Source organism: Podarcis gaigeae, assembly GCF_964106915.1.
Source record: "Podarcis gaigeae genome assembly, chromosome: 5".
NCBI classification, from domain to species: domain Eukaryota; kingdom Metazoa; phylum Chordata; class Lepidosauria; order Squamata; family Lacertidae; genus Podarcis; species Podarcis gaigeae.
Genome location: NC_139681.1, coordinates 5,301,225 through 5,320,297, shown reverse-complemented (window position 1 = coordinate 5,320,297; position 19,073 = coordinate 5,301,225). Strand labels below are relative to the sequence as shown.

Genomic DNA, 19,073 nt, shown 5'->3' with positions numbered 1-19,073 from the left:
ATATAAAAATAAAGAAAGAAAGAAAAATTGCCCAGTAGTGCCTTAGAGATCAACTAAGTTTGTTCTTGGTATAACCTTTCATGTGCATGCACACTTCTTCAGATACACTGAAACGGAAGTCACCAGACCTTTACATATAGTGGGAGGGTGGGGTGGAGTTTTTCTCAGGCGGGTAGTAGGAGATGGGTGATTGACTCAATGGGTATGGTAAACCTGTTGCAAACTAGTTAGTTCTAGGTATGAGCTTTCGTATCTGAAGAAGTGTGCATGCACACGAAAGCTCATACCTAGAACTAACTTAGTTGGTCTTTAAGGTGCTACTGGAAGGAATTTTTTGTTTTGACTATGGCAGACCAACACGGCTACCTATCTGTAACTGTTGAAAACTGTTAATGACTGCAATTAGTCCTACAGGAGACAGGGATCTAATATCTCTATTAAGACCAGGTCTCTCCATAGTTTTCAGTTTAGTGATAAGTTGTAATTCAGCAACTTCTCTTTCAAGTCTGTTTCTGAAATTCTTTTGTAATAAGACAGCTGCTTTGGAATCCTATATTAAGTGTCTGGGAGATTGAAGTGTTCCCCTACTGGTTTCTTTATCTTGTGATTCCTGATGTCAGATATACCGTAGATTCTGGTGTATAAGGTGACTTTCGAACCCTGGAAAATCTTCTCCAAAGTCAGGGGTCGCCTTATACGCAGGGTATGGGTGGCGCAGAGCAGAGCCGGCCCCCCGCTGCTGCTGCGGCAGCGGTGGTGGCTCTGAAGAAGCAGCAGCAGCAGTGGGGGGCTGGCTCAGCTCCGTGCCGGGTGGCTTTCTCCCAGCACGGAGCTGGGGGCACCCCTGTTGCTGCCCAGCGTATTGGGCAACTGGGCTTATAAGAGAGCTGCCAATTGCATCTGCCAGTTTGGGGGGGGGGGTCGTCTAATACGCCCAGTCACATAATATGCCGGAATCTACGGTATGTCCATTTATCCTTTGCCATAGGGTTTGGCCTGTTTGTCCAATATAGAGAGCTGAAGGGCACTGCTGGCGTTTGATGGCATACACAATGTTAGAAGATGGGCAATTAAATAGGCCTGAGATGGTATGTTTGATGTTGTTGGGTCCAGTGATGGTGTTGTCTGGGTGTATGTGGCAGCAAAGTTGGCATGTGAGCTTATTGTAGGCTCTGGTACCAGTGTCCATACTAAAGTAATTTGTAAACTTTAAAAGGAGAATATGGATGTGATCAGCTGGGCTACTCTCCCCTTTAAAACATGTGAACAGGATGTGATTCTATCTGGCTATTTAATCTTTTTTCCATTCTCTCACAGATTAAAGAATGGCTTTGTTTAAACTGCCAGATGCAGAGAGCTTTAGGCGGTGATTTGGCTCCAGGTGCTGGCCCTGGACCACAGCCCTCTGCACCCAAGCAAAAGATGCCTGCTCCAACTGCAGCAAGCAAACCGGTTTCCCAGCCACAGCAATCTACACAGAAGAAAGATGTTCCTCTAAAACCTGATGTTACCCAGTCACCTGAACACAAAAAGCCACCAACACAAATAAAGCAGCCGACCGTGCCCAGTTCTCCTCCTGCAAAACCAAAACTTCCCTCTGCTGAAACTCAGCCAACAGAAGCGGCCCCCAAATCTGACCAGGCCAAGCCGCCATTGGTTGAAGACAAACAGAAGCAAGCTAGTACTCAGAAATCCACTGGCGATACTGTGCCTACACCACCATCAGATACCAAACAAGATTCACCCGGCCCGAAAGCTACACTCGCTCAGCAGAAAGTGGCACAGACTCAGAGATCAGAGCCTGCTAAGTCGTCTCAAGACACACCTCCGTCTGTAGATAAAGCTGCTCCTCCAGATTCCAAAACTTCGTCTCAAGTGTCTCGTCAGAAGTCGGATCCCAAACTTGTTCCTCAGCCTCAACCTGGGTTGGATTCTAAGGCTCAGAAGGTAGGCGAACCAGGTGAGGTGAAAGAAGACCCTAAGAAAAGGCAACCCCAGGCGGCTCCTAAGCTAGACGCCAAGCAGGCTCCCAAAGGGCAACAAGGCACCACGGGGCCCAAACCCACCCAGGCTCAGCCACAAGCTCAGCAACCTCCCAAAGCCCCAGAGCAATCTAGATTATTCAGTCTTAACATAGGAGGCATCACAGATGCTCCCAAACCGCAGCCAACAACCCCTCAAGAAAGAGTCACTGGGAAGCTCTTTGGATTTGGGGCTTCAATTTTCAGCCAGGCTTCCAATTTAATCTCTACAGCAGGCCAGCCTGGAGCTCAACCACAGGGTCCTCCATCTGGGTCCCCCTCAAAGCAGCCGCCTCCTGCAGCACAGCCTCCTGCCCCACAAAAAGATACCCGTCAATCCCAGCCATCTCCCAAAGCAACACCTGTGAAGAAAGAAACAAGGCCTCCTGTGGCAGAAAAACCAGAGCCACCCAAAGCTGATGGCGGCTCCACTGTTAAGGAAACAGACGCTGGGAAGAAGGCTTTGCCTGCCAAAGACATCAAGCCTCCAGCTGTTGAAGCTAAGCAAAGTGCCGAGGCACCAAAAACGAAGCCTCCTTCGCAGCCAGCATCTTCTTGTCCTCTCTGTAAAACTGAGCTAAATGTTGGTTCTAAGGATCCTCCCAACTATAATACATGTACTGAATGCCATAACGTCGTGTGCAATCTCTGTGGATTTAACCCAATGCCGCACATAACTGAGGTAGGCAATATTTTATTTTGCATTAATATTTTTGTGAACCACTGTTTTGTAAGCCTTGAATACGGAAGAACATTTGATCGGTCTTCCTGGGAGTAAGCGCCATTCAGTTCAGTGTAGAATGTTTCCAAGTAGGCATGCATACCATTGCACTGTAAGTATATGGGTTTGCTAGCCATTCTTTTTGTGTGTTTGCTTTTTTATATAAAGTTTTTAATATCTATATGCGATTCACTGTGAAGTTTGAACAGCTTCAAATGTGTAAATGCAGAGGAGAAAAAGGCTACGCTTAGGGACTATATTACCTTCTGTAATTTGCTCTGTGGATATTTCTGCCAGGCTAGGATGGCAAGAGTGTTTGCTTTAGATTCACTTACCACAAGACTGGGTGATGGATGCCTGCAGTTTATTTACTTACTTGTCTGATGTCTTTCCAATTTCAGCATAGTGCTTGAAAAAGTGACATGTAGAACAGCTTCCTGTGTTTTTCCCCTTCTTGCATTTTGCATCTTACTTTTTTGTGTTTGGGAAATGTTGTAGATGGTAAGCAAAATACTGTCTTGTAAAATGAACTTCCTGCTTCCAACTGAGGAGGTTTTTTATTTTTGTTTTTTTAAGAATAAATTCGATACATCTTTCCTAGATTTTGAAGCTAAATATGACTGGCAGCTTTGCATCTACTATTGGTAGAAGCCAATTTGAAAGTCCCCTTTTGGTCTTGCATTATCCTGTTTTTCTTCTGCTAATTCTGGTTTGATCTCTTTGGCTTTGTTATTGTCCTGGTTTGGGTTGACCATTGAGTAGCTGAATATGTTTAATTTAAGTCTTGTGGGATTTGTTTTGCAGAACGTTGGTTGATCTTTGATTACATATGGTTTGGGATGGTTTGTAAAACACCCAAAGACTTTGGCACAGAAGGGTGTGAGCTCTGAGTTAGAAGATACTATGCCTTAAACAGTAGAGCATGTACCCTTTCTTTCATCAGCCAGTTTAGAGCCACTGTACCCGTTACCTGTAAGCAAAGAAACAGGAACATCAGCTGACTGCACATCCTTCCGTAAGCCTAAGGCTGGCACATGAGAGAGAACAAAGATGTATTATTCTCACCAGTGAGATGTCGTTGTCCATTTGTAGCAGGCAGGGAATCTTTTCAACTTGAAACAACCTCTATGAAGAGAACCAGAAAAGATTCTGAGCTGATGTAAAACACAAATGTTGATTTGCATGTCAGCTCAGAGCCTATTGTTTAATGGCTTCCATAGAAAATAAGAGGTTTTGGTTTCTGATTAACCCAGCCATCTGATTTATATTTACCTTAATGCCAGGTTGTCTAAAAAGTAAACAGCTGACGATTTAATAAATGAGAATTTATAGATTTCAAAGGCCCATAGGGTCATATGTACTCTGATGGATTATCATGAATCTTAGCCAATGTTCTTACCCAATGATTCGCCCAGCGGAGAGGAGCACTGTTTACTAACTCCTTAATTAGCTGTCCTGTGGACTTGCAGTGAAGGTAGTTCTATTTTTAGTACACATGGAAGGAGAAAACACAGGAGCTGCAGATGCTCACAAATGAAGCACCGCAGCAGTGACCATTTTGTGCAGTGATGCCAATGGAAACCTAAAGAATATTGACTTCGTTTGGTTTATAAATTGATTAATTTCAGTTTGGGGTTTGGAGGGTTGAGTTCCCTGCTGGGAAGATGTTTGAACATGCATTCTAGTTGCAGCTGTTGTTGCTGATGACCTGTGATGATGATAAGAATCATATTAGGGGGAAATCGCACAATAAAAACTAAAGGGGAAATCTAACTGTCGGGAGATTACAGGGATAGGAAAAATCTAACTTGCCTGTGACGGGGTTGGTGAGGAGATGTTTTATTCCTTAAAACAAAACCTAGCTAACAAAATGCCCCACAGACCATGGATGTAGTGCAGGGCTGATCCAGAGGCGTCAAGGATTAGTTTAAAAGGATGCAATCTCAAGAACCAAATTTGAAATCTGTTGTGGGTTTCATTATTATTATTTTTTAAAGGCAGGTTTTTGCTCACTTTCCCCGCTTGTGACAAGGCAGCAAGGGACCCTTCCTCAGGCTCAAGTAAAGAGCCCAAGTCATAACTGACGTGAGTTGAGCTGGCACTGCTGTTAGCTGCTGGGTTCATGCTGCTGCCTTTAGCGCAGAGAAGAAGCTGGAGTGGAGGCGGTCAGGCTATCATGATCACATATTTATGATTACATATTTATTTAAACCCCACCTTATTCAGGGCGGCTTACAGGTAAAATGAGAACAGCAAAAACATTGGGGGAAAACTAATAATTAAAAAACAAGTACCGTATTTTTCGCCCCATAGGACGTACCGGCCCATAGGATGCACCAAGTTTTTTGGGGGGAAATAAAGGAAAATAAATTTATTTTTTCCCCCAGGCGCTTGTGGGGCCGGCAGCGGGGAGAAGCGCTCTTCTCCCCGCCGCCTGCCTTTAGACCAGGTCCAGGGACAGCTGGAAGACGCGCTTCGCCTCCCAGCTGTCCCCGGAGCTTGTGTTTTTTTTGGGGGGGAAATGAATAAAAAAAATTTATTCCCCCCCCAGCTGCGGCTGCCACCCCAAGCCTTGCGCACACCTGCCCAAAGCACGGGGCACCCTCCGGAGGGCTCCACGTGCTTCAGGCTGCAGGCTGCCGCCCCAAGCCTGCAGGCTGCCGCCCCAGTACCTCCCGCCGGGCACGCAAGGCTTGTGGACACTCGCCGGGGCTGCAGGCTGCTGCCCGCAAGCCTTGTGAGCCCGCGGCAACTCCCGCCAGGCTTGCAAGGCTTGTGGATAGCTTCCTGAAGCCTGGAGAGCGAGAGGGGTTGGTGTGCACCGACCCCTCTCGCTCTCCAGGCTTCAGCGAAAGCCTGCATTCGCCCCATAGGACGCACACACATTTCCCCTTCATTTTTGGAGGGGGAAAAGTGTGTCCTATGGGGCGAAAAATACGGTAATCAGTACAACTGTTCATCTCCTTATCTATGATCTATTAAAAACAATCTGATTTTTATTTGCAGGCAGCCCCCCACTTACACACGTCCAGTTTTTGTGTAACCAAGTATCTGTGCATTGTGCTGAGCCCAGAAGTGTCCTGGAAACATCATAAAGATGTTCCTGAAACATCACTGAAAGGGTGGAATGGGGGCGAGGCAGGATGTTTGCAGGTTTTTTCAATGGGTTTCATGTGATTTTTCTGACTCGTGCAGTGCCTCAGAACATAACCCCCGTGTAAACAGTGGGCAGCCTGTATCCCATCTGCCATGGATGTTTTAGTAGAGATTCCTGCATTGCAGAGGTTTCCTTCCAACTCTACAATCCTACGATTCTCTGATTCTCTGATGTTATATGAACTGTTTTGAGAGGTGCATTCTTGTGCAAGCGTGATACTTATTTAGTAATTAGGAACTGGCTGTTCACTTTCAGAAATTTTACTTTCAAATGAGAAAATGTGCTCTCCTCAGAGTGAAAACACAATTTAGTCCAAAACTAATGTGAATTTCAGTGACCTGTGTCACAGGGCCACTTGGATTACAATCAAGCCAAATGAAAGGAAGTTGCCTTTGTTTTGACTTGGACAGGCGGATGGCGAAGTCACAGTGGGCTGCCTTGTTTGCCTTGTGAAATCGTTATAGTGGTGTAGTGGACTTGGAAAAGGGACATCAAGAGTTGGTGCTCAGCTGTGAAGCTGGCTTGGTTGCTTTGGGCAACTCATCACCTCCTGGAATTTTGAAGGGAGAGGCAGCTGAATTGGTACGGGCAGACTTGTCTCATTGTGTATACAAGTTATTTGCCCATCTGAGATCTGCATTGAGATCTCAGATCGGCAAATGATGAGTGTATTTGAAAGAAGGGAATCTTGGACTTTTGACTTGGAAGAAAAATATTATTAACACCATTTTGTTCTGGCACTGTTACATAAGAAATATAGTCTTTGGAATTGTCTGTGTAGCTCCGCCATCTGTCTGGGGAACACTGTTCTTATTGTTGTGTGGGGGGTAAGGTTTTCCTAAAGACATCCAGTTGTGGGCTTGAAGTGTTATTGAAGTATTATTGGGCTTGAAGGTAAAGGACACCTGACAGTTAAGTCCAGTTGCGAACAACTCTGGGGTTGCGGCGCTCATCTCACTTTACTGGCCGAGGGAGCCGACGTTTGTCTGCAGACAGTTTTTCCAGCTCATGTGGCCAGCATGACTAAGCCACTTCTGTAGAAACCAGAGCAGCACACGGAAATGCTGTTTACTTTCCCACTGGAGCAGTACCTATTTATCTACTTGCACTTTTTGACGTGCTTAAGCTGCTAGGTTGGCAGGAGCTGGGACCAAGCAATGGGAGCTCACCCCGTCGCGGGGATTCGAACCGCCGACCTCCCGAGGCCCTAGGCTCAGTGGTTTAGACCACAGTGCTACCCACGTCCCCTATTGATCAATTCACAGGGTTTTTCCTTTTTAAAAAACAAACGAAAAGAACCCTCAAATATACTATTGAAGTACATTGCTTTCGAGTAAAAAAAAAAGTTATGGTAATCATTAATCACATTTTAACGGTTGAGTTGGATGTGGCTGTTGTATTCTCTAGTCTTTTTAGGTCAAGACTCAGTGCACCATATGCTGGTCTTCTGTTTTAGTTTTGTTTAGTTCCTGGCACTGTGTGTGTCTTTTTAATGCGGCTATTTGTTTGGAATTAATCTAGTTATTGTGCCAAAGGAAAGGATAAACTGAATGTATAAGGCATGTTTAAAGAAATAAATCGGGAAAAAGGATTACAGAATTTAAAAGATTTCCTGGTTCAAATTCCTCTTTGGAATCAGTGAAAATAGTTAAACTGAGACCTGATCTCAAAGATGTAAGCACTCTTATACCATGAAAAGTATTTTTTGCTGCTGGCCCCAATATCGAAGGGAGGAGAATCTCTGTTCAACAAGAATCCCTTCATCTTCATCAGAGCCCTTGCAAACACACAGCTAAGAGCCAAACTGCACATAATTTGCGTGCTGAGGTCCCCAAGACACCCCAAACCCAATAACTCAAACTTCACACATTATTTTTGTTTAAGGTTTTTTGGCATAATTTTGGCCACAACTTTATTATCAATACAAATTGTGAGTGGTTGCTTAGGCATTGGTTAGACTATCTGTCCTCCCCGCCTTGGGGACAGCCCTGACTCCGTAGTCAGTGCGGAAGAGCAAGATCAGGGTCAACTGGAGCTGCGAAACAGACCCTCAGCTAATCCCCGCATGCTCCTTGGAACTTACACGGCCCGCACCCTGCACCAAGGGTTTGGACGAAGGGGATGGTAAGTTCCAGAATTCCTTTAACGGAATACCCGTGCAGCATTGGAGGGGCAGGCCCAGCCTATCCATACCCCTCCACCAACCAATTTTAACCAATGCCTAACCGCCAACCTTACAAGTTGTGACGATTTGCTACGCAGTAGGCAAAACCCAATTGGCACACACTAATCAGCCAAGAGGTAAATTCCTACTGGGCCCCCGCACCAAGGCGAACGACCCCATGACAGGCATAGCAAGGTCAAGCGAAGCACAACAAGGGAGGGCGGGCGGGAGATCCGATGTCCACAGCAAAAGAGAAAGAGAAAGCTGTGGACCTTGCTTAAATAGCCACTGACCCCACCCCTAAGTTTGCAACATCAACTTTCCCCAGATAACCAGATCCTCCCATCTAAACAAGCCCTGGCTTTAACTTGCCTAGCAATCATGGGGTGCCTTGTATAGCCCCATCCGCAACCCGTGCTCTCCTTTTAGTGAGAACACGCTTTGCGTGCTGAGGTCCCCAAGACACCCCAAACCCAATAACTCAAACTTCACACATTATTTTTGTTTAAGGTTTTTTGGCATAATTTTGGCCACAACTTTATTATCAATACAAATTGTGAGTGGTTGCTTAGGCATTGGTTAGACTATCTGTCCTCCCCGCCTTGGGGACAGCCCTGACTCCGTAGTCAGTGCGGAAGAGCAAGATCAGGGTCAACTGGAGCTGCGAAACAGACCCTCAGCTAATCCCCGCATGCTCCTTGGAACTTACACGGCCCGCACCCTGCACCAAGGGTTTGGACGAAGGGGATGGTAAGTTCCAGAATTCCTTTAACGGAATACCCGTGCAGCATTGGAGGGGCAGGCCCAGCCTATCCATACCCCTCCACCAACCAATTTTAACCAATGCCTAACCGCCACCCGAGCCCTTTACGCTCGCCGCCAACCACTCACAGACTAAACCACACCCTCAACTTGGACACCACTGCATCCAACCAGACATCATTCCCCAACGGGGAAAGATGCACCCCATCATCCCTGAATAATTCAGAGGCCTTGAACGAAATCAGAGGGTGAGGAATCACAAATCCGCCCAAACCAACCACCAATTTGCTTGCCGCGGAATTAATCCGCTTCCTAACTCTTTCGGTGGCCGCCGGGCAAGGGCTACCCCTCCAAATGCGGCGTTTCAGCAGCTGCGACCAAATTAGTGTGGTTGAAGGCACCAAGGCCGCCAAATCCCTCAAGTCCAGTAATATGGCAGCACGCAGCCCAAAGCAGGAAGAGGAAACCATATCATTCTCCCCCAGCTGCACCACTATCGCTGTAGGGGGGCCAGCGTGGAGGACCCGTCTGTGCATGAGAGGCAATAATTCTCTCCACTGCATCCCTCGTCTGGAAATCCAGGACACCTGCACGTGCTGCGGAAGGCCCAAGCCAGCTCCCAGACCAGATTGACGAGCTCTGACAGCGGCCCAGTGCACAATGCTGTGTCCCACTATCCAAATACGGATAGCGGCCAGACCTAGGGTTAAAACACAAAAATGTCAGTACACACACCACCATTATTTCCTCACATATACTTTGAATGCATCCGATCTCCAACGACCCAGGTCCTTTATCCTCCTTGCAGACAAACCCCAATGGGCAGCTGTCGTTGCGGCACCAATACGGAAGGAGTGAGGAGCAAATTCCGATGCTTTGCGGCCGCAGGCCACTACCACCTTGCGCATCACCTTAGTGAACTGATGCCGGACTAAAGGGTGCCCATTTTCATGAATAAACAAAGGCCCCTCGCCTGCCGGCCGCAAGGACAAGTATCTCTTAAGATCCTTTACGGGGCAAGGACCCTTCTCTCCCGTTGCCGAGAGCCGAATGACGGCTCCCCTACCCACCTGGTCGGTCTTCGAATTCCTGATATGCACCCTCAGGTCCGACTGTGACATGCTCACGTCCTGCAACAGCAAACCCCTGGAACCTCCATCCCGTTTTTGCTCCAGGACCACCTCGCCTACCCTCAGTGCCCCAAAGAATGCCAAGGAAAAGGCTGCTGAAAATAGACGGGCCTCAAACTTGGACCAACAGATGCTCCGCAGTTTACTGCGCATCTGTATCAGCAACTCAAAAGTGATGGGACTTCTGGGAACAGTCCTCGATGGGGTGAGCCGTCCCCATCCCTCCAATGCCCGGCGCACCACAAACTTCCTACATGGGTCCTTGTCAAAAGTGGCCCTGCTAAAGAAAGAAATTGCTGCCGAGTGAAGTCGCAGGGTCCTAGCCGCCCGGCGCATCTGGAACAAATGTGCCAGATACTTAAGCACCTGGGCAGTAGAATGAGGGGTGATGACCGCCCCCGCCGATTGGCCATTAAAGGACAGAAAATCAGCCCAGGCCTTCTTATAGGACCTTAGCGTGGAAGGGGCGACTGATGCTGCTACTCCCTGTGAAACTAAGTGTTGCCAAGGTTCCAGAGATGATCCGGGAAAATCTCCGGACGGTCTCGAGCCTCTGGCGCCAATGACCTGAATCGTTCCATCTGAAAACGGGACAGAGCATCAGCAATCTCGTTAGAAATACCCGGAACGAAGCGAGCAGAAAATACAATATTAAAACGCAGACAGTGCAAAACAAACACCCGAAGCAAGGCCGAAACCCTAGACGACCGGGATGACTGCTTAGCTAAAACAGTCACTACTGCCTGGTTATCGGACCAAAAACAAACCCGATGGTCCTTAAAATGCTCGACCCACAAGTGTACCGCAACAACTATGGGGAAAAACTCAAGAAATGTCAGGTCTCGAGTTATCGCTTCCCCACACCAAGCCTGGGGCCAAGGTTCAGCACACCACCTGCCGTCCCAAAACAAACCAAACCCCAGTGACCCTGCCGCGTCCAAATGCACTTGAAAATCATTGTGGAGGTTCAAAGTGTCCTGCCACAGTGATACGCCATTAAATTCTTCCAGGAATTCCAGCCACACACGGAGGTCGGCTTGCACTTGGGCGGACAAACGAACCCTATGATGCGGTGCCTGCAGCCCCGAGGTAAGTTTGGCCAGGCGAGAGCAGAACGGGCGCCCCGGCGCCACCACCCTGCAAGCAAAGTTTAAATGACCTAGCAACGACTGAAGCTGTCGCAAGGTAACCTTCCTCAATGGGAGCAGTTCTTCAATGACCTTCCTTAAAGCAACTAACTTATCTGGCGGCAAACTAGAGGTTTGGGCCACGGTATCCAACAAGATACCCAAATAGGTAAGTTGCGTAGTGGGACCCTCAGTTTTCTCTGCCGCTAATGGAACCCCCAGGTCTTCAGCCAGGGACGCAAAGGCACGCAGCAGAACCACGCAATTCCCCGTGTCCCTCGCGGAGGCCAGTAAAAAGTCATCCAAATAATGCGTAACCCCGCCCAAACCGGTTCTGTCGCGCAAGGCCCATTCCAGGAATGAGCTGAAACACTCAAAAGCCGCACAAGCTACCGAGCAGCCCATGGGCATAGCCTTATCAAAATAGAATCCCCCGTCAAACTGAAAACCCAGCAGCCAGAAATCCTCAGGATGAATTGGCAACAAACGAAAAGCCGACTCAATGTCGCACTTGGCCAATAGGGCACCAGGCCCAAACTTCCTTATCATCTTGATCGCATGATCAAGAGAGGCATACTTCACCGAACAGAGCTCCGGGGGAATTACGTCGTTAACCGACGTACCATTAGGATGAGAGAGGTTATGAATTAGGCGAAACTCCCCCGGGGCCTTCTTGGGAACTATTCCCAAGGGTGAAATGTGCAAATTAGGAAAGGGGGGGGTGGCGAAAGGACCAGCCATACGACGTAAAGCCAGCTCCTTTTCAATTTTCTTACGCGCCACACCAGGCATGTCCTTAACGGATTTCTGGTTCCTAGGATTCTGGGCTACAGGGGCCACGACCACTGGGATCCTAAATCCCAGCGAAAAACCATTACTCAAATACGACGCTGACTCTCTGTCTGGGTAAGATTCCAGTAACGCCAGTAACGGCTGTAGCCGAACCGGAGTATAGGCCAAAGAAAAGATATCACTTTCCTGCTCCGGGAACAGGAGGCTGGGCAGGGACCTTGGGGGGCTGCTGGGAGCCCCCTCCCCTGCGAAAGGGCCGCCTGGCCGCGGAGCAAGCAGAAGCCGAGTGGCTCCCAGAGCATTTGTCACAAAGGTGTGCGAATTTACAGGCTTGACGTTGGCAAATGCCCTTATTAAAGTCCCAGCAGAACCACTTGCGCCCAACTTTTTGGGTGGCAGGCTTGAATTTTTGCAACTCAGAAGCCTTCTTCTCAATACGTGGTGCCACATAAGTGGTCCACACATCCAAGTCCTTCCTGTCCCAGCGGGCCGTCGGTATCTTGGCCGCCCTACGCCTAAAGTTCTGGTCATATGATAATGCAGCAGTCTCGCCAGCCATCGTTGATGGAGGAAGTACCTGAAGTGGAGGACGATGTGTCCCTCCGTCTCTTCTTAGAGTGCCTCCTGGAGCCCCTTTTTCGGCGACGATGCCCACCGGAAGAGGACCTTGGAGGAAGAGGAAGACTGTCTTCAATCGAAGAATCTGACGCTTCACCCTGTTGCACTGCACCTGGGGCTGACTGAACAGAGACAACTTGTGAATGAACTGGATTAGAATGCCCCAGCGCTGGGGGCCGTACAGGTGAGCCCCGTACAGCACGGCCCCGGGTCGATGCGCTTCTTCTGGCGCCGACCCTGGCACGACCACGGCCCCTAGGCACTGCATCCTGCGATACAGGCAGCACCGAAGGTTGGACCTGCGGAGCATCAGGTAAGCCAACTCCGGCTAACAGTGGCTCCCCTTCTTCACTAGATGATGATGCAGGAGAGGAAACATCCACCGGGGGAGGCGGGAATGCTGATGACGTTGACGGGGTCGAGCAACGGTGTAGCAGGCCATCCATCTCCGCCTCTACCCTTGCCAGTGTCACCGGGTCGCCAAACAAACTTGAAACCATAGCCTGGATGCGTTTCAAGGACTGACCAGGCTGCGGAGATCGCAAGGCCTGGGATGGGCCTTTTATAGGCCGCTTCGAGGAGCGGGCTGGAACAGGCCTTCCTGCTGCCTTCTTAGGAGCCATTCCTACTACTGGTGAGAAAAGAAAATAAAATAAAATTAAGTAGAGGAGGAAAAAAAAAAAAAAAAAAAAACTAAGTTCTTTAAGACGCTAGAATCTGCAAGAAAATGAAGCAGAATGAATTAAATAGTTAATTAAAACTAAGAGCTAGACTATAAAATGATGCACCAGTAGACAGGAGGCAACCACTTGCTTACAGATTATGCAACAGATCGGTAACCCAGGAGCAGCTGGGAAGAGCACCAGCCACCAAATCAGAAGCTGTCCAATACGGAAACAAACCACAACCTTGTGCTCTTTACCAGCACACACACCTACACTAGCCGTCCATGCTGCGTGCAATTGAAGAAATTAATTGCCTGCAAACATATCAACTGCCACAAGAGGTCGCAGTAGTACCAATTATACTCAGCCTAGGATAAAGCAACCACCAGGCCCTGCAATTACTAGGCCTGAACGCTAGAGGCCGCCACGTGGCCGAGAGGAATCAAAATGGCGCTCCCGCCTAATGAGGCTGCAAAATGGAGGCCTCACAGCTCTCCGCTCAAATCAATGCACCTCTGGGGACAACCAGCGGCACCCAGCCCCCCAGCAACACCAGGCCGGCCTCCCAGGGCCTGCTACAGGGCAAGGTAAGCCACCCCTAGCCAGGCAGCCAGCCGCAGGGAAGCTACCAACAGAAGCCTGTGGGGAAGGGAGAAGCAAGGACAAACTGAGAAGAAATGTTCCCTTGACTGGGGATCGACCCTGCAAGAGGGCAGGGGAATTGAGGGAAGCCCTCCCCACACGGCCCCTGGGCCCAGGCCGAGCACCCCCCCCCCGACTAAATTAAAGGGAATCAAAACAAACAGGAAAATTAAATAAAGTGGGGAAGGATCTTTCAGCAACAAATTAAAGAAAGAGGAGAAAATGGAGGAAGAAAAACAAAGGGAAAGGGTATACGACCCAAACTTCTGCTGTAGTCACTCAGAGATCCGATGAGATCCGATGTCCACAAGATCCGATGTCCACAGCAAAAGAGAAAGAGAAAGCTGTGGACCTTGCTTAAATAGCCACTGACCCCACCCCTAAGTTTGCAACATCAACTTTCCCCAGATAACCAGATCCTCCCATCTAAACAAGCCCTGGCTTTAACTTGCCTAGCAATCATGGGGTGCCTTGTATAGCCCCATCCGCAACCCGTGCTCTCCTTTTAGTGAGAACACGCTTTGTCAGATATGAGCATATTCTCCTTGTCCTTAAAAGCTGACCAGTAGAGGGAAATGTATTGGAATCATGACTTCTACCTTTTCTCTATGCTGATTCTACAGTGCGAATCATCTGTTACCGGTCACAGAAGGGAAAGCATGCAAGACTTTATGCTTTTCCTTCTCCAACTAGCAGTTTGTGTGGATGTATTTCGTATTGGAGATTGGGCACAGTATGGAAGCGTTACCCCTCCCTCTGGATCATGGCCCAGTCCCCACTGTTCTCCCCAGTTGGTTTTAGAAGAAGAAAAATATATATTGGAGATGCAATCACAGCTCTCCCACATAACACATAGGCTAAATCGCACTGTACGTCTCCCAGCCCACCAGTCTGGCCTGTTTTGTGGAAAGGCGCAATTTCATGCATCTTCTCCCAGTGTGCTGGCCTTCCTCCACTAAGCCACACTTGCATTACAAGTGGCTCACCTGTGCTGCCCCAGTCTTCCCACATCTGCTAAGTGGTATTGACACCACATCTGGCAAGCCAGCACTGCTCTGTTGTCCACTGGGAGAGCCGCTTCTGACATACATGAAGGAACAAAATGCCTGTATGCTACCTACATGCGCACAGTTCAATGTGAATAGGCAAACACTAAGTAGTTGATATCCTTTTATATATATAGGAAAGCCAACCAAGTGATTTTCACATGGGGAATCAATAAGTTTTTAGAAAATGAGAGAGAATTCTCTTTGAAAGAGCTCTAGCCTCCACCCAGGACTGTAAATCCCCAAAGTTTAGTTTAGTTTTTTTTGCAAGGAAGCTATGGCAGCTAAATCAGTTTAGGTCTGTAGTGTAGATGCAGCCTTCATTCTCTTTGCCAGTTCTGCTTCAACCTAAAATACTTGCCATGATAAGCTGTCAACTTCTGAAGGAGATAATGAAAGGACTGTTTAAAAACAAATAGTCATTAAAAGATGGAAAAAGCAACATCAGATACTTGCAGGGGCTTCAGTATATCTGACAGACATCTCAATCACATGCTCATTAACACTGTAATATGCATTGTCATGAATAATGACAGACAAATTGACTAAAATGCAGACTGCCTGAAGGACCATCTTCTATGTATGGAAAACAAATACAGCTTCAGATAAATGATAACACAATCCGACATGAAGATAAAGCTGAATCTGACAATTCCTATGTCTAATGAAGCCAAAGGGGGCTACATGTTTATTGAATTAGACAGAACAATGGTGTCAAAAGAATACCCTGCAGAAAACCAGTGTTGTACTACTGTTTAAGCAGAAGACTGAGTGCTGTTGTGTCCCTGCTTAGGGTCAAACTAAGGGCCAGACCAGATGCTTTACCCTGTGTGGCCTATCTCATGCAGAGGAGCAAGCGCATGCACTTCCTGCCTGTCCCCTCAATGCACCAGCTCCGCATTAAAAGGTAAGGGTACCCCTGACCATTAGGTCCAGCTGCGGATGACTCTGGGGTTGCGTGCTCATCTCACGCTATAGGCTGAGGGAGCCGGTGTTTGTCTGCAGAAGGCTTCTGGGTCATGTGGCCAGAATGACTTAAGCTGCTTCTGGCAAACCAGAGCAGTGCATGGAAATGCCGTTTACTTTCCTGCTGGAGCAGTACCTATTCACCTCCTTGCCCTTTTTGGCGTGCTTTCAAACTGCTAGGTGGGCAGAAGCTGGGATCAAACAACGGGAGCTCACCCCGTCGTGGGGATTTCAAACCGCCAACCTTCCAATCAGCAAGCCTTAGGCTCTGTGGTTTAGACCACAGCGCCACCCGCGTCTGCATTACATGTGTTCAATAGCTCTCTGACATGTGTAATGTCACACTTTCTCCTAAATAAGTGCTGTACAAGTCCTATTGTGAGGAAAACAACAAGTTTACAAATTTGCAGTCCTTCCAAGTAAAAATGGTACCAGCCACCACTGCTTAAGATTATGTTGTGTGCTTAAAGCCCTGTTCACACATTCACTCGATGGCTGTTGTGAAAGAAAGGGCCTTTGTAGGTTTTAGAAAAACACTGATTTCCTGTCACCCACCACATAATACTTTTCAGAGAAGTCCATTTATATATTCGTTCATCAAGTGTTGAGTGAGCAAGGGCCGAGGGATTAAGGGATACTGGTGTGAACAGATCCTGCTACACTACACATATGGCAGTGGGTGTGGTACATGCACCTCATTGACCCATTAGCTGTGCTTTCTCTGTTATTAAAAATCAAGTTAGGATGCCAGACTAGACTATAGTGATATCCCTTCTTTGCGTGCTGAGGTCCCCCAAAACACCCCTACCCCAAATAACTCACACATCACACGTAATTTTTGTTTAAGGTTTTTGGCATAATTTTGGCCACAACTTTTATTATCATACACATTGTGAATGGTTGCTTAGGCATTGGTTATGACTAGCTATCCCCCCCGCCTTGGGGGATAGCACTGACTCCCGGATTCCAGCGAGAGTCAGTGTGGAGGAACAAGACCGGGGCAACTGGGGCTGCGACACAGACCCTTCAGTTCCTCCCCGCATGCTCCTTGGGGGTCTTACGTGGCCCGCACCCGATTCCAGGGGTTTGGACGAAGGGATGGTAAGCCCCAGAATTCCTTTAACGGAATTCCCGTTCCGCAGCAGCATTGGAGGGGCAGGCACAGCCAATCCATACCCCTCCACCAACCAATTTAACCAATGCCTAACCGCCAGCCTTACAAGTTGTGACGATTTGCTACGCAGTAGGCAAAACCCAATTGGCACACACTAATCAGCCAAAAGGTAAATTCCTGCCAGGCCCCCGCACCAATGCGAACGACCCCATGACAGGCATAGCAAGGTCAAGGAGAAGCCCTTTCAAGGGAGGGCGGGCGGGTGATCCGGTGTCCACAGCGAAAGAGAAAGGAACAAGCTGTGGACCTAGAATAAATACCCTCTGGTCCCACCCCTAAAATGGCAACATCAATTTCTCCCCAGTAACAACAGCCACCAATCTGGTCCAATTACCTTGCAACAGCCTGGCTGGCAACTTAGGATGTTTTGTCTGGCCCCATCCGCAACACGTGCTCTCTCTTTAATGAGAACACGCTTTCCCCTGATTGCAGAGGGAGAAGAGCAACTGAAACTGAAAGCTTTGATTGGCCCTGTAAGAAAGCTGTCAATGGCTTTTATATACAGTACTGGAGTCAAAGTGTCCCTTGGATTTCACATTATGTATATATGGACTTCTGTCTGGAAATCATAATGTTGTGTTCCGGTGGGGTACACCTTTCTTGTTTTGAGGAAGTCAATCTGTTCACATGCTCCCCCGTACCGGGACCACTGAACCAAGTCTGAACTGTGTTTACATAAGATAGCATACAAACATGACTTAGTTGGTGGCTGGCAGGTGTTTTTTGTTACACCCTTTAAATCAAATCTAAGCAATGCCAGTTTTCCTTTATAAATAGCTTTTCAAATGCCTGCCAGTTTCTTTACAGCTCTTTCAGTCTCTTTGACGAACGTTGTCTCATCTTTTGCACCTAATGACTAGCTTGATTCAGAAATTTGGAAATATGTCCATTTTCTTTTCTCACCACACTTGTTATGCTGCCAGTCTTTCTATCACTCTGTTTACTTCTTAAGGATTGCATTCTGCTCTGTGTGTTTGTGTTGTTAAAAAATATATATTGAAAAGTAGCAAGGATTTAGGAAACATAGCAGAGATGACTGGCAGAATCCGAGACCTCGGAGAGGAACTGGTGGAGGAGGATTGGAAGAAATTTAAGGACTATTTACAAAAACATTTTAAACTGTATGAATGTTAAGAAAGATGTAAGATTTGTAATTATATGGCTCCAACAAATTAGTAATAAGGGATTAAATTTAAAGGTAACTGAAAGAAAAGACAAATTTCGGATAAATAATATGCCAGAATTAAATTTTAAAGAATAAGTGGGATTTAAATTCTAAAATTTGAGATTTAATATTGGACAATTACATAATATAAATTGAACTAAGTAAATAATTTGCTAGAAAAATTTATACGTTCAGAGTGCAGCAACAAGAGATGAGAGGAAGTCCAAAGATGAGAATGAAATGTGGTTATTGGAAAATAATATGTTTTTATGTATGTTGTTTATTGTTTAAAAATTTAATAAAAATTATTATAAAAAAAAGGATTTAGGAAACATAATTGCTCTTTCAGTCATGCAGTTGGTAATTTATGACCAGATGAGTGTATTCCTTCACCTGTTTTCATGGGGGTGCCCAGATGAAGTAATGGTAATAATTACCAACATAGAATATAGTGAGAGACAATTCCAAGAGCTCCAGTGCTGAAAATCTAATATACAGTAAATCTAATTATAATATAACACTTGTTAAAACAATACTGTATAATAAAGGGATTCCTTTCTCTGTGTTTGTCAGTGCTTCTGCACTACACTGTAAAGTAATGTGAAGATAATTGGAATAATATTTGGGAACCTAGCATCTCTCTCCCCCAATAGGGACACAAACAGAAAGTTCATCTTCCTGTGCTGTGATGACAAATGCTTAGATCATAATCTCTGATTCATTTAGTAGAAAAGGTAACAGACCATGGCTGGGAAAACAATTGTTCAGAAGTATGGAAGATGAAGTCTAGCATCATCATGTTGGTTAGAGCATGGTGCTCAAAAGAGCATGGTGCCAATAACCTCAAGGGTGCAGGTTCCATCCCCACATGGGACAGCTGCCTATTCCTGCATTGCCAGGGGTTGGCAACGTGTGGTCCGTGG

The 19,073-nt window shown here is 47.1% G+C and overlaps 1 protein-coding gene across 6 annotated transcripts in view; it reads left to right on the top strand.

Moving 5' to 3' along the window:
* PCLO (piccolo presynaptic cytomatrix protein) overlaps positions 1–19,073 on the top strand; it is a gene marked incomplete at its 5' end in the record, with an annotated part of 241,011 nt that overhangs the window by 31,048 nt on the left and 190,890 nt on the right. For all 6 annotated transcript variants that reach the window (XR_014564187.1, XM_083738705.1, XM_083738703.1 and 3 more), the window contains one exon: positions 1,318–2,703. Coding sequence is in view for 5 of the 6 variants with exons in the window: in XM_083738705.1 (XP_083594831.1) it covers positions 1,318–2,703 (1,386 nt within the window). The remainder of the gene's footprint in view (positions 1–1,317; positions 2,704–19,073) is intronic.